The sequence below is a fragment of the Bos grunniens genome, chromosome 2 (genome assembly GCF_055505025.1).
Source record: "Bos grunniens cultivar Pamir isolate PY7600 chromosome 2, Bosgru_T2T1.0, whole genome shotgun sequence".
NCBI classification, from domain to species: Eukaryota; Metazoa; Chordata; class Mammalia; order Artiodactyla; family Bovidae; genus Bos; species Bos grunniens.
In genome coordinates this window covers 46163769-46185259 of record NC_141166.1, presented here as the reverse complement: position 1 = coordinate 46185259, position 21491 = coordinate 46163769, and the positions used below count along the sequence as shown (strand labels likewise).

The 21491-nt window shown below is 44.1% G+C and overlaps 1 protein-coding gene across 8 annotated transcripts in view; it reads left to right on the top strand.

The window, feature by feature from the left end:
• KIAA2012 (KIAA2012 ortholog) overlaps positions 1-21491 on the top strand; it is a 126737-nt gene that overhangs the window by 34606 nt on the left and 70640 nt on the right. For 7 of the 8 annotated variants that reach the window (XR_015143836.1, XR_015143831.1, XM_086345832.1 and 4 more), the window contains 3 exons: positions 735-905; positions 3235-3345; positions 13498-13566. Coding sequence is in view for 6 of the 8 variants with exons in the window: in XM_086345832.1 (XP_086201958.1) it covers positions 735-905; positions 3235-3345; positions 13498-13566 (351 nt within the window). In the remaining 2 variants the exon portion in view is untranslated. The remainder of the gene's footprint in view (positions 1-734; positions 906-3234; positions 3346-13497; positions 13567-21491) is intronic. The other variant, XM_086345806.1, reaches the window with a different exon arrangement.

Here is a 21491-nt window from a genome sequence, read left to right as displayed (position 1 = left end):
GTAAAGACACTTTTCCCTTTGTAAGAAGTGGCTTATGGTACTTTGAGACTGTGTGTGAAGCCAGCTTTTCTATACAAACAGCAAGAGTGCATTGAACATGAAATAAAGACCACTCTCTCTGAGATTAAGACAAGGTCTCAATCACTTTTAGGTTACTGGGTTTTACCCTCTCTAGAGTAGTCCCTGCTGACTTTAAGAAAGAATAAAAGAGAGAGAGATGGAGGCCAGGATGTGCTCTGTGGAGTGTTATCATCCATGCTGTTACCCTCTATCATCTGGAAGGGGCTGCTGTGTGCTTTATGACCCAGAGGGGCCATGTGATCACTGGTCTGCTTAGGAAAATTGCTTTGTGGTTGGAACTCTGTAACCAATAGTCCCATGAGCTTGAAGGCTGGGTCTCCCCAGTTAGGGAAGGACCTTGCAGCCTCCCTTGCCTTTCTTCTATCTCAGGAGTCCATCAGCAGGACAAGAATAAGAACAACCACTGTTCGGCTTCTCCCAGTTCTTAGAGGTTCCCCCAAGGAAGGGTCAAAAGTAATCCCGCCTTGGCTATGGGAGATACCTGGCCTCTGCTCCTTAGCAGGGCTGGAAAAAAGAGAGACCAATGTGAGAATGTGGGGAATAACCAATTCTAGACACCAGGAGCCATCACTCGGAGAGTTAGCAAAGAGGTTCCCTCTGCTTCTTGCTGATCCTGATTCTTACTCATGCTTTTTCTCCTTTTGCTTTTGAAGAGGATGTTGCTCCGCCCCAGAAGGGGACCTCATCACCGTCCCTGAGGAAAGGAAAGAAAAGTCCAGAGAGCCAGAGAGGCCCAGACAGCCCCAGGACATCAGGCCGCAGCAGCTCCACAGGCCCCCCATGTGAGAGACCAGCTGGGGGGGCACTTCCAGCAGCAGGACAAGGTAATCACTTCTGGGGTAGATGCACCCCTTTGGCTTGTCTGTGACTCTGGGCTCATTTTAGTCATCTTCCAGGGCCACACATAAGCTGTCTGAAAGCCACCCCACTGAAGAAGGGAAATCAGCAGTGTTTCCGACCATGTCAGTGGGATTAACGCTCACCATGCTTATTCCTCAAGAGTCAGTCCATGTTTTTAAAAAGGGTTTTCTGCACCAGCTCACACTGCCAAGCTGTTCTGTGCTTCCCTCCCTCCTGGCAGCACCCGTGATGACGCGGCTCCCTGCGCTCATCACAGAGACTCCCTACTGGGTTTACGGGGCATTCTCCACGCCGAGCCATAACCCTGCCTGCCGGGGGACCTGGCTAAGGGGAAGAGTCCCCAGGAAGGAATCACCCTCCCCAGCCCAGGGCAGGGCCTGAGGCCTGTGAACAGAGAGGACTCCAGATCTCTTCTGAAGGGTGAGGCAGGCAGGACCACACCCTCGGTGCTTTAGCCCCACTCGGAGTTCTCATCCTTAAGAGCCAACAGATCAGGAGGAGACAGTGCAGTGACAGCTTCTGTGGGGGCAGCGCACAAAGCAAAAATTGCTTAGAGTCCAAATCACCCCTGAAAATCCCTTAGGGAGGGTCCAAGCTGGAGACCTACGAACCCACAAACTTCTAGAAAGTGCAGCTCAACCAGCTGTTCCTCCTTCATCGGAGGATGGGCAAATTTCTCAGGTTGAGCAGCAGATGAAGGAGATGGAGTATGTTTGGTGAAGAAAATGCCTCTGTTAACAGTAGAGCCTCACTCGGGGCTTCCAGAAGCTCACACTCAGAGAGGAACATGGCAACTGAGAGCCACCAAGAAACAACAGGCACCACCACTTTCGTCCCATCCCACACTCACTCAGGGACAGACACCTCGCTGTTCAAACCCTGCTTGCTCTTGCTCCCCCTGCCTCAAACCCAGCGTGTATATTTGAAGCCTTGTGAGCATAAATTCAATACATGGATCAATAACCCCATTATGTGCTTGCATCTTCTCTGTTTAAGGCTGAAATGGTCAAAATCAAATCCTGTCTCCCCCTCCTCCACCTCTGTTCTTTCACCAAAGAAACTTCCCAACTGTTTCAAGGTGGAACCTTTTTCTTACAATTCCCTCCCTTTTATATTTGCAGGGCAATGATGCTCTCTTAATTTGGAGCTAATTACCTAAACTTTAGGTACCATAATGTCACCACCAAGGGTATTCCTACGAGGTTTCATTACCCAGGACAAATCACACCAAACACACAGACAGACACACACACACACACCCTCCTAATTGGACACCCTTACAAAAGGAGAATCTGATTAGAATAAACAACAGGGCTGTGACTATGAGAGAAGTGTGGCCTGAAGCCTTAAGTGCATAGGTTGAGTGTGTGTAAATGAATGTGTATACGAGGGCACATGTGTGTCTGATGGCATGCGTGTGCTTATATAGCTATGTGAGTGCATGTGTGTACTCGTGTGCTCACGTGTGTATGTGTGATTAAGCAGGCATGCAGGTTTGCCTGTGCTTGTGTTGCTGTGCGTCCCTGTCTGTGCACACACACCTACATGTGTGTGCATGTATGCTATGTGTATGGGTACATGTGCATGCACACCTCGGTGTAAGTACGTGTGAGTGTGTGTTCCCGTGTGTGTCAGGCCTCAGTGTATGTGTATAAACACACACTTGTAAGCATCCACTGTGATTGACTGCCAGCTCTTCTCCTGACCCCTTTGCCTTGGAAATGGGGAAAGTCAAGTCAAAGAAACATCTTCAACTAAGCAACGGGGAGAAATACAGTTTTCTTCTCCTCCCTGGCCCAAGCCCCTGGAGTCACTAAGAGCGGCCACACTTGACCGTCAGGGCACAGCTATGCTGCTGAGTAGGGCACAAAGGCACAAGGCAGAGCAGGAAGCAGAGGCTGGAGGCTCTGAGACCTGCGCCGAGGCTCTGGGCTGCACATGTGCTTGAAGGACACGGCTCCATTTCCTTCGCACAAGATGCCCCTACCAGCCTCACCTTGTCCCTGCAGGGATGCCTGAAACCAAAGGACCCTTCTTTTCTAGACCTCACGGAAGCCATGGCATAGGCAAGTGGCAGCCCCACCCCATTCATCCCACACTAACTTTAGACAATGGGGCCCAAACATGGCGCAGCTCTGGAGAACCCCAGGAGGGAGAGGGCAGCTCTGCACCCTGGCGAGCTCCTGAGCACACCCTCCAGCAGCTCCCCGCTGGGGAGAGCAGGCTACATTCGGCCTCCCTCCCCTGCTCTAGTGCTAACACTCACTGCCGGTGCCTGTGCTTATTTTCAAGAAAAATCTGGAGACCCTACATTGGGACACTTCTTGCAAGGTCCAGGTGGAGAAAACATCTGCCTGTCCCTCCCAGGGCCCACCCACACCCAGGAGCTTCCGTCAGGGGAAGGTAAGATGAGACAGCCCAGGTCAGCCCTGTTTCCTTGGGGGAAGATTCTACCTGCAGCTTCCAAAACTTCCCAGCAGCAGAGACATCATTAAAAACAGACGCAAGTCAGCCAGTTTCTCTCCTCTCGCTGACACAGAGGTGCTTCTGTAGTTCAGACACAATAACCCAATGTTTGCTTAACAAGTTCGCTCTTGCATCAGGAGAGAGACGTTCCTGTGGAATGGCTCGGAGGAGGCCTAATGTGCTGTGCTGATGCCTCGATGAGGATGATAAAGCCCTCTTGGTATTTGCCCAAACTAAACACCATATTTTCTCTTCTTTCCAACCACCCTCCAGAGGTGGAGGTGGCTAATTGGTAATCCAATCAGGTCTCCTTGTTATGAGCGTTGGTTCACTGCTGCAAATCATCTGGCTCCTGACAGATAGCAAGGCAGTTTCCAAAAACCCTTCTGGCAATGTTCACTTTTTGGAAAAGGGATGTTGGCTCTGAGCAATAACCATCTTGCAAAGGGAAAAAAAAAAAATGAAGTCAGAGGGTGATGAGTGTCAACCACCCAGGAACCTTGATGATATGTATGCATGAGTCGTACAGCCATCAGGCCTCTTGATGAGGAAGATTAAAATCTGCACTTGTTTCATGGGTGATGTCATGACTGCATCAATAAAAAGAGCATGGACTCAGAGCCAGGAGATTTGAGTAACCCTGGCTGGTCCTCTGTATTTTCAGGTGACTTTGGGTCCAGTCCTTCCTTGTGTCCAAGGCCCCTCATCCCACTGAAATAAGGGGATGGACTCTGCCACCTGCAGCTATTGGTTATTACTTCATTTTGTGTGTTGTGTCTGTTGCTGTGGAAGTAGCCACTTAGTATTAATACACGGATTTCTAGAAACAAGAATGCATTCATTCCAAATTCAGCATTTAAGAACTTCCATCACCACTTAGTCTGTCCCATGATACAAGCATAAAAATAACTTGGTTCTGAACTAAAGGAAGCAGGAGTTAGACAGGTGGAGGTCAGTGTCAGTGCCACCCAGCTGGTACAACAGCCGGAACGCAAACACGATTCTGTTCATCTGCTGCACATTTGTCCACTCTCTTCCAAGAGAAATAGCCCTCCTTCGGGCAAAGCAAAAGCCAGAAGCAAAAGGGAACATCTTCAAGTTACATATTTAAGTGTGTTGTCACATTGTCAATATCATATTTCAGTCATTTTGGTGTCCCTGGCACTTAGCGCGGTCCCTGACACCAGTGTCACAGGATCACAGCAAATGTTTACTGAAAAAATCTTTCAATGATTGCCACACAAAAGAAAGAAAGAGAGAGAGAAATGAAATCTATGCTGAATAAATCAAGACTTGCTCTGAGCAATAACCATCTCGCATAAGGAAAAAAAAAAATGTACTATCTTGTCCTACTCCCCTGAACAATGTATTTAATCCTACTTGCCTCTCAAACCTACAGACATTCACTGTGAGCTAGCTAGATAATGAACAAATGAATCATCAGTCCATCAGTCAGTCAGTCCCTGGCCTCTCCCTACTCTCTATCCCATCCTCCATATACTGCAGGCTGGTGGACCTGCAGTCTTGATGGTGACTGGATAGGGCCCAGGGTGGTGGATGAAACCCTTAAACCCACATTTCCCACAAGCGCCCGTAGAACAGGTCCAGCTCTCTAAGAGTCTCTGCTAATGGGAAAGCCTTGTTGTTTTGTTTTGAAAAGCAGTATACTGGAAAAAAATTTCAATTCCTGCAAAGGATTTGCTCCAACCACACCAAATTCTTTGCAGCTGTTTGTTCACATTCATCTTGATCACCATCCCCATCCCACTCTTCCAATCTCACCTCCCACTATATTCAGGCCCACCTTTTTCTCATATGTCCAGTGACTCAAACATTCAGTCTCCCTTCTCTTGTCTCCCAGCCTTGCCTAAACTGCCCTCAAATATTTAGAATCGTTTTAAGTTCCAGGGGAAGGCTCATCATTTCTGGGATATCGTCCTAAATAAATCCTCCTCAACTCACTGAACTGCCCCAGTGAAGCCTCAGTCCATTTCTCTCTCTCAACCCCACTTTTTTGATTACTGCATTTATCTACATCTGTTTTTCCTTTGAGCTCCCAAATATATTAGAAGAGTCCTAGAGAACTTCTTATCTTTATCATATGTCCAAGAAATGCATGTTGATTGACGCAATACCCCAGGTGCCACAAAGGAAAGTTTTTGGAGATCATAGTTGTTTTTTAATTAAAAAAAAAAAAAAAAGCCGTGGGTAAAAGTGGGAATATGATCTGTCTGATCTTTCTGAAACTTTCAGACTCTGTCAACATCTATTTGGAAATAAATTCTTAAGCAATTAGATCATGATATCTTGCTTTCAGATAGCATAGGGAAATAAGTATAAACCTTCAGAAGAAGGAAAAAAAAAGATGTGAAGACTTGAGCTGGAATTTGACCCTCTTGGTCATGTTGAGATGTTGCTACACTTAGAAAATTCAAAGGCTTAAGAAAGGAAATTTTAACTTGGAAGGATACAAGTCAAAACATTGGATATTCACTTCAAGTTGCTTATCCTTGATTCAAATCCTTCATTTATTCCCCTAGTCACAATGCCAGCAATAGAAGTTTTCTTTTAGAAGATCTTTAATTGAGTTCTTTATTGCAAGAAGTTCAAGGATCTCTGTGCCCATGATTCAGTATGGGACTCCAAGCCCCAAGCAAATTTAAATTCTTCATCTCTTTCAGAGTTTTCAGTTAACACTTTCTCTTGTCCTAAATGGATTTTCACCCCCAAATCATGTCTTGGTTTTTGGTCATTTAATTAGCATCTTTCTCTCTTGCAGCTCTTTCTTGGTGTGGTGGTTTTAAAATATGTCTACAAATTCTTTGACACTTGTTTCTTCAAAAGGGGGAGCCCAATTTTCCTCCCTTTGAGTGTGGGCTGGACATAGAGTCTCATTTCTGATAAACTGAAGTGATGGTGTGTGACTTCTGAGACATGAGCTACCATGAGAGGAGATAGTCATGCCCCAATGAAACTTCCAGATGACTATATCCCTGGTTGACACTGTACTGAAGCCTCACAAAAGACTGTACCAGAATCACAACCTAAGAGTTTCCCAGATTCTCATAGCAACTGTGTGAGATATAATAAAGGCTTACTATATCACTAAATATAGTAAGTCACTAGATTTGGGGATAATTTGTTTTCATAATAGATTATATACTAGTGCCATTTCCTGATGGTCTGCAATTTGGTAAACAGAAAGAAGGGTTCAAGAATATCCCAGTTACTCTCAAAACACTGATTATATGAAGGCAAATATTATATAAAGGCAAAGTGATTGACTTTCTCTGTGTTCTCCCCATTTGTCCTTTGTAATAAGGTTGGTTGTTGGGACTCATGGATAAAAGGATCCTTCCACATTGGTGGGATATTTGACAAAATGCACTTTTCCCTGAGTAGCCTATCTCTTAGCAGCTGTTGCTTTAGCAAAGATGCCTGGAGATTTGAAAGTGGAGAAGTCCATTAGATGAGACAGCATGAAGAAGAAAGAATTCTGGACTAAATGTCCAAAGTCTTGGGTTTTATCCACAGCTCTATCACCCTGATTTCTGTGATCATTGCAAGTGAATTCACTGCTTTGGCACTCAGCTTCTCTGTATGGAAAAAGAGGAACTGGAAATCATTCCAGTTCTCCCAGTGTATGTCCCATAGAAATTCAAGTCCTCGGAAGGTTAGCAGGCATTCTGTTTTTAAAAAAAAATTCTGAGACTAAATAAGTTGGAAACCAGTGGGCCAAAGTGAAGCAGATTCCTCCCTGCCAGAGCCTCTACTATGTTAATATGGGTTATGGCTCCTCAAGATGAGAATATGCAGTGTTTCCCAAACTTATTTGACCATTGAATTCTTTCTTGTTTGAGTAAAGTGTCATGCACATCTAACTAGTTTTTGGAACACACTTTGGAAAATGCTAAACTGATGATTTCTAAGGTTCTTTCTAGCTATGATGCTGTATGTTAGTAAATAACCCCATTTCCCAAGGAGACTCTCTCCATAAAGGAGTTCTGTTGTCTAAATCCTGAAGCAGGATATCAGCTATTCAATAATTCATGATTGTTCTTGTTTTCATTTCCCAAACCTCATTCTGAATCCACAATCCTTCCATCTCCATGTAAAAAGGAAGGTGGAGGAAACCTGGGTGGTGATAAGACCCTTTTGCCCAGTCAGTGTTTGTTAATAAGCAATCATGTTGGTGGATTTAGCAGATCTCAGATGTTGAAATAAAGGAAAACGTGGTTGGATATGGTCATTTAGCACCCAACAGTTCCTTCCAGGGCACCTTCCTGTACTCTGGAGGCTGGCAGGCTGAAAACCACGTTTCCCAGATAACCTTTGCAGTGAGGGAGACTGAATGCAAATGTGTGTGTGTGTTAGTCACTCAGTCATGTCTGAGTCTTTGCAACTCCATGGAATGTAGCTCACCAGGCTCCTCTGTCCATGGAATTCTCCAGGCAAGAATACTGGAGTGGGTTGCCATTCCCTTCTGCAGGGAATCTTCCTGACCCAGGGATCAAACCCAGGTCTCCCACATTTCAGGCTGATTGTTTACCATCTGAGCCACCAGGGAAGCCCTGAATGCAAATTAGGTTCTGCCCAATAGATGCACTTGCATGAGGCTTGAAGGGCAGAAATGAGGTAGAGGCACTTTGGCTACTTAATGCCGGCAAGCCAGCTGGTGAAGACTTGGTATCAAGAGGCAGCTGCTGCAGCAACTTTGGAAACACCAAGTTTTCTGTAGCAGCTTCATTTCCTCTTAAAATACTTTGGTGGTTTCTGTTCTCTACTGAGTCCTGACCCATATACTCTCCTCCTCTTGCAGAAATCATGGGCAGTTCCCAGGAGGCCAGGTGTGGGGCTAATTTGGGTCTGTCCCATGGACCACAGGGCAGTGATCACTGGGTTTGTTAGGACTTCAGAGCGAAGCGGAGTTCCTTCCCTCACTGCAGTGAACCCAGCACAGCCTCAGCAGCCCACGCTGGACGGTGCTCTGCTGGCCACCTGCAGAGCGCCACTGAAAACCTCTGGGCGGTCTCCTCTCCTTTGACAGAAACCTCTCATGCTTTCTCTAAGTACAAAGACTCCCCTCCCTCGTATTTGGCTGAAAATGTGATATTATCACCACTTTATGCCTTCCAGAGAAGAAAAATATTAAAAATAACAGTTCTTTCTGAATCTGCTGGAAATTCTCTTTTTTAAGAAGAAATTCAATATGAAGTGTTGAAGAATACTTAATTCCTCTTTATTTTTTGCATATGTACTTATATTTTTCTCTCAGAGCCTGTGAGGCTGTAAATTCTACTCCCCTCACAATTTTTCATAGAACTTTAGGGAATGTAGGCATCACGTTCATCAGTGTGTAAGTAGGGGATGCATTTTATCAAACAGATTTTTCTGGGGATACCTATAGATAAAACAGAAGCAGAGCTGCCTGGTTAAAGTGAGGATGGCCTGACTGTGCGCCCACCCCCTCAACTTCTTCAGAGCCCAGCTAATTCTTTCCCTCCTAAAATGATTCCTGGCTGTGGGGTCTGTGCAGAGTCACTAGAACTATGAGACCACAGTTGAAAACTCATTTTATGGAAGGGAACTGAGGCCCAGAGAGGTATGGTGACTTGCTCAAAGTCACACAGATTCTATGTGACAAATCTAAGGTTCAAGCCCAGATCTTCCTGCAACAACTTAGGCCAAAGATCTTCTCCTTAAAACTTATTGCCTCTGGTTTCTAGGATTTAAGGACTAGCTGAAGTCCCATCTTCATTGCACTACCTCACCTGACCATCGAAGCCCACACTGACTGCTACTATCTTAGGTTCTGCTAATTCTTACTACCTGGGTCTCTCACCAGGCATTCCCTCACTTTTTTATCTTTTTTACTCTTTTTCTTCATTCTCCTCTGAGATTTAAAATTCCTATAGATATATCCCCCACATCTACTTCTGAATACACCAGAGAACACCATAGGTACTCCCAGAACACTATCCATAAATATTGGTTGAAACTGTGAGTAGCAAAGATTTTATCTGTTTCCCAATATATATTTTTCCATTATCCCTATTATTTCTAGAATCTCCTACCATAAAGTTGGCTTCCCTGGTGGCTCAGATAGTAAAACATCTGCCTGCAAGGTGGGAGACCCAGGTTCGATCCCTGGGTTGGGAAGATCCCCTGGAGAAGGAAATGGCAACCCACTCCAACACCCTTGCCTGGAAAATTCCATGGACAGAGGAGCCTGGTAAAGTTGGACACAACTGAGTGAATTCACTTCACTTTCACCATGAAGTTTAATTGAACACATGGCTGCCTGGTTAGAAATTATATTTCCCAGCCTCCTTTGCAGCCAGGTATGACAGGTGTGACTGATGAAATGTGAACAGAAGTAATGTGTACAACTTCTGAGTCATCTCCTTAAAAAGAAACCACTGCCCTCCTCCTTCTCTTCCTCCTCTTTCTTCCTCTTCTTTCCCCTTGGACTTGGTTGTAGTGGTGAAGTAACTTCAAACATGTGGAAAAGGGCAGTGCTCTAGGGGATGATGAAGCCAAAAGATATAAGGAACCACGATGCCCGGATAACTTTGTGGAACAGCGCCACCCCAGTCTACCCACCTCCCTCAGGACTCTTACCTGGAAAAAAAAAAAAAATGTTTATCTTGTTGAACCTCTTTGTTACAGCAGCTTGTGTGTGTGCTCAGTCATGTCCTAATCTTTGCAACCCCATGGACTGTAGCCCGCCAGGCTCATCCATCCATGGAATTTCCCAGGCAAGCATACTGCAGTGGGTTGCCATTTGTTCCTCCCAGGGATCTTCCCAACCAGGGATCGAACCAACGTCTCTTGCATCTCCTGCATTGGCAGGCAGATTCTTTACCACTGTGCCACCTGGGGAGCCTACAGCAGTTCACCACATTCCTTAATATAATGCAACTATGACAATACCTGCCATCCTAGTTTGCTTTGCTTTGTGATAACCAAACCAGATCATACATACAGTACATCTTGTAAAATATTAAGTAAAATTTCAATATAAAATGTCATTGGACCTAAAACAGAAAAGACACATTACATTGTGCCTGACTCCTCTATCAATGGACAAGATGCCTACCATGTTCAAGGGATGGAAAAGGATGTTAATACCAAGAGCAGACATCTTCAGGCATCTATGTCATCTCATTCCATCATCCCAATAATCCAATGAAGGGAGTATTTTCATTCACATCACAGGTGAGGAAACTGAAACACAAGGTTAACCCCCTTGTGCACATTAATCGCCCCTGGGGAACAGCTCAGCATAATTGTTCCCAGGCCCATCTGTTCCAGAAATGGTGCTCTTCTCTTTCCACTGCCCAGGGTTCAGCACCAGGCCCTGTGGCTGCTGCCTTCAAAGACCTCACAGCCCACATGAAAACAGATTCACAAGCAACTGACTCTCCCACAAGGCAGAATGAGGTGAGCATTGTCACAGCGGCCTAAACAACAGAATGCAGGGGCCTTGGTGGAAGGCGTGATGGATTCTAACCTGGGGGATGAGAAAGGATTTTTGTAGAAGAATTCCCATTTGCACTGACCTTTAAGAAACTGGTAGAAGTAGATAAACAAAGAAGAAAGACATGACCCAGCGAGGGACCAGCATGAACCAAAGAGATAGGAAAGCAGAGTCCATGCAGGAAATGATGAGTGGTCTGTAAGAAGGCCCTGTGGGGCAGGGGATATGGGGCTGAAAGGTAGACCAAGACCAGGCCAGGGAAGGCCTTGTGCACCAGAAAAGAGCTGAAATGCTGCTTTTTAGGCAACAAGAAACCACAGATGCCTGAGGAGGGATGTCAGGAACAGGCGTGCCAGCAGCAGGCAGGAGAAAAGGCCAAGTGCTCAGACGACTACAGAACCATCCAGACAGCAGCTGCCAGGGGCCTGGATGGCAGGCAGTGGGCAGACATAGCAGATGTAGCAAGGCGACGGCCCCCAGGGCCACCAGCCGCATGTGGGGAGGGTCACTGGCACGTTGAATCTGAGCAGCCAGTGACAAGCCTGTGTGTAGAGTCTCTTCACAAAATTGGCTACAATTCTCATCTCCCAGGTGGCACTAGTGGTAAAATACCTGCCTGCTAATTCAGGAGACTTCAAAGACTTGGATTTGATCCCCAGGTTGGGAAGAGCCCCTGGAGGAGGGCATGGCAACCCACTCCAGTACTCTTGCCTGGAGAATCCCCTTGGACAGAGAAGCCTAGTGAGAGACCAGTCCATGGGGTCACAAAGAGTCAGACACGACTGAAGCAACTTAGCACATCCTCCTCTCCAATTTTCTACTCAAACTACCATTTTCTGTTTTCACTTTCAGTTAAAAGGATTACTTTGGGGTTGGGGGGGATGTGCATGCATCTTGTGTGCTATAATTAAGGTAAAACAAAAATCAAGACCTTGGAGCCCGAGTCCCCCCACGGGGGCACACACAGGACCACAGTCCTTCCCCGTGTGGCCCTCAGTTCCCTCAGCTCCCTTGATTTAAAGTCAAACTCCCACCAACACGCACAAAAAATAAATTCCACAGTAAAAATAAACTGCCTCTCCGCTTGTCATGCACCGTGGCTGTTTTCAGGCGTGTGTGCTCTTGGGGTACTGGTTGAGCATCCCTACAGAAGACTGTGGTAAATAACAAGAGTTCTAAGGAAAGCCCTGATCGCAGATTCCCTGGAGCTGTGAGGAGGAAGGGGCAAGCCGTGATGGAGAGTGTTTGTATAACCCTCCTGCACCCTCTCACCCTGACACACATTGAGCTTTCTCTTTCATGATTGTTTTAGCCTCTTTTTCCCTTCCAACCACCGACCACTCAATTCTTTGAGGGAAAATTAACATTCATTATGCAATTTATCTCTCTCCTTTTAATCCAGCGTGCCTGTCTCCAAGGTCCCTACTCAATAATTAATGTTTGTTCTCATTTCCCATTCTCCAGAGCATCTATTCTTGAACTGTAGGGTCAACAATTAACACTAATTATGGCTTTTTCTCTCTCCAGTGTTGCCTCTCAGAATCCCAAGTTGCCATGCTCAGCCTAGGATATGTGTGTGCTTGTGGCTGTGCGCATGCAATGACGGGGTGGGAAAGCACCAAGGAGCAGGCTTTTCCAAGCTCCACCATGGTTTAGCAAATCAGCAAAACCAAACATTCTTTTCTGGCAGTGTCTCTGGTATATGTATTATCAGTAATGAGACGATGAAGCATATAAATACAAACACGTATAGGGAAATAAGTGGGGGCGGGGGAGTTAGATAGGTCTCAAAATCTTTTTCAGATGTATTTGATTCTCTGACTTTTTTCCTCCCTATTTCTATCTTTCTGATATCTCACACCTTTGTCTCTCTGACAAACAGACACACACTTCTCATTAAAAGACCCATTTCAGGTCCACTCAGCTGATCTCCTTGCTATCCGTTACCTCTCCCTTAACTGCCTTTCTCTGGCCTGTTAACCCTACCTTCTTCAGCCATTATTTTAACTAGTTTTCATTTTGACTGACAAGGGCAGCTAGGAGAATATTTCTCATCCAGAGTGACTCTGAAGAGATTGCAAAAAAAATTCATCAGGGCTGTACAAAAGCCTGTCTGTCTTTCTGGCTGGGATCAGATGGGCTAGAAGCCCTCCTGTCTCCCTGGTCCAACCCTTGAATTTGGCTACAGCTGGAGGCGGGGGCTCCTCACACTTGTCTGTCATCCCCCCATCGCTGTCCGCACTGGGGCCCCCACGGCACATCTGCTGTTCAGATCTGGGCATCTCCTCACAGCGGGTGTCAGGAGTTAACTGTTTCATGTTCTTATTCTGTCGCAGGTTCGCCTCTCCGAATTTACACGTCACAGTACCTACAGGGTTTCACCCTCAACACCTCAAATAAGAATATTATTTATTTCTTCCATGCTTTTTAAATCCTAGATCAGCCTTCCCTCAATGATGGCATCTAAGGGTTTTCAAAAGTATTTAATTCATTAGGAGACCTAGGCATCAAGCCATCCCACTGTGTTTTCCCCCGTCTTGGGGTAAGGAAAATAGCTTTTTTGCAAGACTTTTTTCATAGACTCAGGTAAAACCCTTATTGTTTTTCAGCCTATGAATCTGTCAGTTCAAATGCCGGCCACGGAGAGGAGGAATCTAGTATTCAACATCTACTAAAAGGTAAGATTTCCCCCTAAAGAGTCACTTCTACTTCTCCTCTGGGTTATTGGACTCATATACATTTTATTTCATACCCAGACCTCCAGAAGCACACAGTTTCTCCCCAAATATAGCAGTAAGTAGGAAATAAGATTCCTTTCATAGAAAGTCTAAGAAATACAGCATCCTCTAGAGTTACTCATGGGCAGTCTTGGTGCTGTGGTCTGAGTGTAAATATTAGGGGAGAAGAAAAGTCAGACCAAATGCCTGTGCTGAGCTGGCTCCCAAAGGAGAATTTGCACACACGTCCTGTGGGTTTTGCAGACCAAACGCTGCACAGTTCACATTATAACGAGGTGAGTATTGCCTCCCAGGGTTGGGCACAGTTCAAATTTCATATCCACAAACTAAAAAACTATCCGGAAAAGGTTCTCAGGCTTGTGCTCTAAATGCAGGAGTGAGGTCAGTTCTGCCTCTTCCATGCTTCCTTTTCCATTTCGTTTCCCCCATGGAGAAATAAGCAAAAACTGGAACTATAGGTTTGACTTTGAAGCTCATCTTCCAGCTGCTGCGACTGTTGCTTCTGCTTCAAACCAGGGGGGAGGATGATTATGTAAAGATTTTTCTCTCACTCCTAAAAATAGTCTTTGATTAATAGAGAAATGTGTGTGGTCTTCCTCACTGCTTATTTTGGGACAGGCAGGGATGAATCCTGCATGGGAGACCTGCTATAGCAACAGGAAGCGAGGCCACAGACAGAGGGCTGGAGCCAGATGGGTGGAGGGCACTGGTTTTGCTAGAGACGGCAAAATTTGAAGGAGAAAAGCACTGTCACATGCTTGCCAATGTCAAAATCTGTAAGCAGAGGAATACCAGAGAGCCCGGCATTGGTCCTCTCGCCATTCTCCTTGGGGGGACATCCTGATCATGGTGGGAAGAGTGCCGGGGCCAGTTCTGTTCATTCTCACTTGTTGGGCTGGAACTGGGCCAAAGCAGCTCTTCATAGGAGCCCTCCAGGGAAGGATGAGGACGATCAAGATGAGAACTACCATCGCTACCTGTCTTCCACACGCCAAACACTGTGATGAATGTTCCACATTCATTAGATCACATTATCCTCATAGCAATGATAAGAGGTAATTTCTATCGTTGTCCTCACTTTTCATCTAAGACAAGGTGGCTCAGAGAGGTGAAGTGACTAGCCCAAGGTCATACACCTAACTGGTGAAGCTGGGATCTGAACCATAGGAACCTGTATTTTTAAGACTACGCATGGTTAGTGGTGTCAATCTAAACACACATGTTTCCAGACTTACAGAGAACAGACTTGTGCTTGCCAAGGGGGAGCAGGGGTGGGGAAGAAGGATTGGGAGTTTGGGATTAGCAGAGGGAAACTACTGTATAGACAGTGGATAAACAACAAGGTCCTACCATATAGCACAGGGTACTATATTCAATATTCTGTGAGAAACCATAATAGAAAAGAATATTGTGTATATATACATATATAAACACATATATAATCACTTTATTGTAAGGTGGAAATTAACACAATATTGTAAATCAACTATACTTAAATAAAATGTAAAATAGAATAGACAGGTATGTGTCTGCCTAACATACAAGAGCTTAGGAAGTTCCTGACTTAATAATGACTCACACTAATAAATGATTTCTGTTGCACATCCTTTTCACCTTTCAATGACCTTTACTCAGCATCAGACACTTTTTTGTGGATAACACCAAAAATTATTTATAACTTCTAGAGATATGGAAAGAAGTTGAAACAAAGTCAGAACAGTTTGGGAGAACTAAACTGCCAAGATAGATTATCAAGCCAGATAAGCCTGTTTACAGGGTAGCTCTCCAGATCAAAAATATTCTTCCTAATATGGCTGAAAATGGTACAGTTTCACTTCACTCTACTGTTAAAATCTCACTAATAATAGATTCACTTTGAATTCTGAAGTAGTCTCTTAAAAGGTTGATACTTCTGAGAAGCTAACAGTCATTCACACTTTAGTAAAAATGTGTTTAATCGGGTAACTGTCCTCTCACAACCTGGTAAGAACAGCTGCCCTGAGGGACTAAAAATTCTGATGGGATGGAAACAAGGTTGGAGAATTTGGGAATAAGTGGAGCTTTAAGAGTTGAAATATTCCTGGTAGTTGTGGTACATTGGAGGGCTTGGATGAACAGGAAAATATTAGCTAAATGGAAAAAGAGATTCAAAAAGACAAGTATAGGAAGGGAAACGGTGAAGTGCCAAAGACAAACCTGAGCTGCTTCAGAACAGCCCCATGGCAAGCTTTGTATCCAGGGGAAGGAAAGAAAACTTTTTTAATTCCTTCTCTCTTCTATTCCTAGTAACTGAAAGACCTTAGGCTAACGCAAATCTCTCTCTCATTTCCAAGCTTTTGAACACACTGTTCCCTTTGCCTGGAGCATAATTCCTCATCTCCTTCTGTCCTCTGACATTTGTTTAATTGTGGCAAAATACACAGGAAATAAAAGTTGCCATCTTAACAATTTTTAAGTGTACACTTCAGTAGTGTTCGGTAGATTCACACTAGTTGTGTAACCAGTCTCCAGAACTCTTTTTATCTTGCAAAACTGAAAGTCTATCCCCGTTAAATGACAACTCCCATTCCGATGGGACTACCCATAGAAGCATAGACTACCTGCTTCAGGGCTTAGAATAGAGGAAACTTATTTGTTCCCTTGATTTGCTCAAAGACCTTAACAAAAAATTCTTACATCTCTTTAAGCCTAACACTCCCCATTTGTTTTTAAGAAAATGGATGTAACACTACTCTGAAAATACCAGATACCCGCTGGGATTGAGTTTTAAAGAGCAATTTAAAACATCTATTCATCAGAATCTATAGAGCTTTAACAACTTTTTGTTTTCTTGGCCATTTGGTTTTAAGGAATAGTTTTTATGATAATTGTTCCACATATAGATGTAGTTTTGATGTGTTTGTGGGAGGAGGTAAGCTCCACATCCTTCTTTTCTGCCATCTAGATCTCTGCCCCAAGGAATATTTTCAGATAAAAATGATGGGATTTTTAAAAATTATATAGATGACAGACTTTAGGTATTTGTGTACTTGAAGGACAGTTTTGACTATTTGCAAATGACTTCAGAAGTCAGGGACACATACAATCTATCATTTTACAGAGGTAAGAAGTCAAATTATAGATACGGCCAGGCTAGGAGACAGAAGCTAGTGAGTACACTAAAGCGTCTCAGCCTTGTGGTCTATATTCACTGTAACACCTGCAGGAGCTCTTGGGAAGTTAATTTTTTTAAAAGACGAACACTGTTTGCTTGTTTGGGGCTGTATTGGGTCTTCATTGCTGCAGCTTTCTCTGGTTGCGATGAGCTGGGGTTACTCTTCCTTGTGGGACACAGGCTTCTCATTGAATGGCTTCTTTTGTTGCCAAGCACATCTTCTAGGCTTCAGTAGTTGTAGCATGTAGGCTTTAGTTGGGGTTCTCAGGCTCTAGACACAGGCTCAATAATTGTGGCACATGGGCTCAGTTGCTCCGGGGCATGTGAAATCTTCCGAGACAAGGAATCGAACCTGTGTCCCCTACATTGGCAGGTGAATTCTTATCCACTATACCACCAGGGAAGTAAGTTCTTGATTTTTTTTTAACGGCCCTAAAAAGTATACCAACTGCTGTGACTGGTAATGGGATTAAGAGAAAGTGAAGTGGTCTAACAATTTGATGATTCTCTGCCAAAAAATAGTTTTATAAATCATTCAAATCCTATATATCTATCAACTCATTAAGAGTCTGAAGAGCTCCCCCTCTTTCTTCATTTTTAGTTTAGTTTTACTGGGGATGTGATACACACTAGGAGTATTCACAAATCTAAGGATTCTTGGAATGCTCAGGAAGTGTCCTTTCTATAGTAGCAGGATCCACTGTCCATTAAGTGTATGACATGCATGAGGGATCAGGGCCTTGCTCAAGCAGTGAAGTCATGCTTAGCACAATGCACTTTAAGGCTGGTATGGATTTCAAGATGTCTCGGTGTGTGTGTGTGTGTGTGTGTGTGTGTGTGTGTATGTATCAGCTGTAATAAAGTTAAGAATATTAAGTTTTGTCCTGTCAGACTGATTAAAAAATGATAACTTTTATTAACTAGTAATCCATAAATACTGTTTTCTGTTCCATCACTCTCCAGACATTTGTGTTACCTTCTCATAAAAAGGACGATAAAGAAGCATGAGGTTTTCTTAGGGATTTTTTTTCTCCTGGTTTCTCTCTTGCTTCCTTCACACATCTCCCTATGGCCTGAGGATTTACATTTGCCATCATCTTCATTCCTAGAAATCCCTCACTTGAAAATTAATGAAGACACCAGCATCAGAACATGTCCAATGGAAAGGGTTAGTGCATCTGTTTTACGGGACACATAAAGATTGCTCATTCATTCATCCAACAAACACTGATAGACCATCTACTAATGCCAAATAATGTGCTGGGCATAAGAGTTGAGAGATAAAGTCCATGCCTTAAAGTCATCCAGACTAGTGGAGTGTGCTGAGAGCACATGGGGAGTACATGCTAACTCAGTCTGGGGGTTAAGAAGGCTGAGTTTCTAAGGATATAGATAGGAACTAGCCGTATCAAAGATGAAAGAATGCTCCAGGAAAAGGGACCATAAGAAGGTTAGAAAGCATGGTGGCACGGGAGAAATGTAAGTAGCTCGTAGTGCCTGGACCTCAGGGTACATTTAAGAGAGGAAGTGGTGAGAAATGCAGCTGGTGGGGTAGACAGGAGCAGATCAGGAAGGCTCATAGGTAGCAACAAAGAAATTTATCCTAAAGGCTGTGAGATCCTGTTTACACACAAACTGACATAACCAGGTTTTTATTTTAGAGAAATGACTCTCCCAACTATGTAGACAATGGATTGAGCAGGGTAAGACCAGAGATCTACACTTGCTTGACAGCAAGTGTCCAAGGACAGTATTTTCCACAGAATATTGAACCGAATTGATTGGCCACTCTGTATGTAGCTCCACCTTCAGCCTCTTCTTTGAACTCCTTTCTTCTATGCCATCTTCTACCACAAGTATCCTTATTAGTCGTATGATGTATGTCAGTTGGAGGATTTCGAGTGTAGTTGATATTTTATTGCTACACAACTTGAATTTCAATTTGCCTTCCATCTGGGGCTTGGTAAACTGCCACACACCTTTGGACCTCTCCATAAAAAGTAATTTATGAACGTTTGAGAGAAGTTGGTATTCCCAAAGCTAGACTCTTGAGACTGAGTTAGCCTTGGTCTAAGAAGATATAAGTAAGTAAAAAAAGTTATTTCAAATTGGAATAAAAATAATGTCCTTGCATTTAACTAGACATTTCCATATTTAAACCCAGGCTGACTCATATCTTCTACATCTGTCTACTTGGCTCCTTTAATAGAGTTCCCTGGGGTACATCTTTAGGCTGGAGACTTTCACAGGTCTTAAGCAACTGTTTGATATGCCCATCTCATCCTCCTCCTCATCCAGGAAGATTTAAAGTGAAAATGTGTAGCATAAACAAGACCTTAAATCTTGTTCCAAGAATTTGCTAATGACAATACCAAAAGGCCATCTTGGGTCTTGATCTCCTGCATTAAACAAACAGGTTCAAGATTTATTATAACACAACAAGAGCTCTACAGGTCATAGGCATCTTGAGTCATATCATAGAAAATAAAGTATTTTTAGATACTATTCTTAAGGAAAGGTCAGCAAGGCTATGTAAAGGGGCCAGTATTATCCTTCCTTTTATGGTTTCATTTCTACTGGAAAGAATTTTTTTTAACAATCTGGAATTTGCCTTTGCATTTTCCATTTTTGACCAAAAACACAAAACCATGAAGGTATGAAGACTAACTCTTAAGCCTCCTCCCACTGGTTTCTGCTGCAAGTCCACATGCAAAGCTGTGGGAAGGCAAAAGTACTTTCTGAGATCTGTTTGGCATTGGATCAGATCAGATCAGTCGCTCAGTCGTGGCTGACTCTTTGCGACCCCATGAATCGCAGCACGCCAGGCCTCCCTGTCCATCACCAACTCCCAGAGTTCACTCAGACTCACGTCCATCGAGTCAGTGATACCATCCAGCCATCTCATCCTCTGTCGTCCCCTTCTCCTCCTGCCCCCAATCCCTCCCACCATCAGAGTCTTTTCCAATGAGTCAACTCTTCACATGAGGTGGCCAAAGTACTGGAGTTTCAGCTTTAGCATCATTCCTTCCAAAGAAATCCCAGGGCTGATCTCCTTCAGAATGGATTGGTTGGATCTCCTTGCAGTCCAAGGGACTCTCAAGAGTCTTCTCCAACACCACAGTTCAAAAGCATCAATTCTTCAGCGCTCAGCCTTCTTCACAGTCCAACTCTCACATCCATACATGACCACAGGAAAAACCATAGCCTTGACTAGACGGACCTTTGTTGGCAAAGTAATGTCTCTGCTTTTGAATATGCTATCTAGGTTGGTCATAACTTTCCTTCCAAGGAGCAAGCGTCTTTTAATTTCATGGCTGCAGTCACCATCTGCAGTGATTTTGGAACCCAGAAAAATAAAATCTGACACTGTTTCCACTGTTTCCCCATCTATTTCCCATGAAGTGATGGGACCGGATGCCATGATCTTCGTACATCCCCTCAATGATGAACCACTGCAAGTTATGGGGGCAGTTCCGTGAGTGAACATTAGCGGTCAAAGGGTACTCACGCCTCAGGAACAGCATGATGGAAAAAGACGCTATGCATAATTTAAGAGGCTCCCGCCAGCACTTTTGATAGCTCCTGCCCTTGTACCCACCAAGCATTTGACCCCTTTGGAGCCTGCAGGTCTGACATTCTCTCACAAGAACTGACACACAACTGGGAAGGAATCAGGTGGCCCACTCTGCCTGATAAGGTGACTTTCAGTCTCTATTTTGATATCAGATGAGCATCCTATACCAAGAGAAATAAGTATTCTGAAACAATCACAATAAATATAGCCATGTTTCATTTTTATTTAAAACAATAAACAACAACTTGGGAATTAAACATGGCCAGCATAGGTTGAGAAGGCAATGGCACCAGTACTCTTGCCTGGAAAATCCCAAGGTCGGAGGAGCCTGGTGGGCAGCAGTCCATAGGGTCTCTAAGAGTCGGACATGACTGAGCAACTTCACTCTCACTTTTCACTTTCATGCATTGGAGAAGGAAATGGCAACCCACTCCAGTGTTCTTGCCTGGAGAATCCCAGGGATAGTGGAGCCTGGTGGGCTGACGTCTATGGGGTCACACAGAGTCAGACACAACTGAAGCGACTTAGCAGCAGCAACATAGGTTGAACAGCAACAACAATAACATAGATTGAAATTGAAGGAAATTTTAAATTTATTTTTATTTGTAATTGAAGGATAATTGCTTTACAATATGGTGTTGGTTTCTGCCATACATCAACATGAATCAGGCATAGGTATACATATATCCAGGGCTTCCCAGTAAAGAACCCGCTTGCCAATACAGTAGACATAAGAGATGTGAGTTGGATCCCTGGTTGGGAAGGTCCCCTGGAGGAGGGCATGGCAACCCACTCCAGTATGCTTGCATAGAGCATCCCCATGAACAGAGAAGGCTGGCAGGCTATCATTCATAAGGTTGCAAAGAGTCAGACATGACTGTGCAACTAACACTTTCACTCACTTTCATCTGTTTTACCTATGGTAGCATATAGTATATATTTCCATTCTACTCTCGAAATTGAGTGAAATTTTAAGGCATCTATATTGCATGCTAGTATCAGATGCTCTTTACTGCTTTTCAAGTTTTGAGTGCTTGCTGAAGGATCCCATGATTTGAAGAAGGCAAAAGAGGTTTGGCATGAGACCCCACCTAGCAAGGGTCATCTTTGAAATTGCCCGATTATCTGGCAGGAATG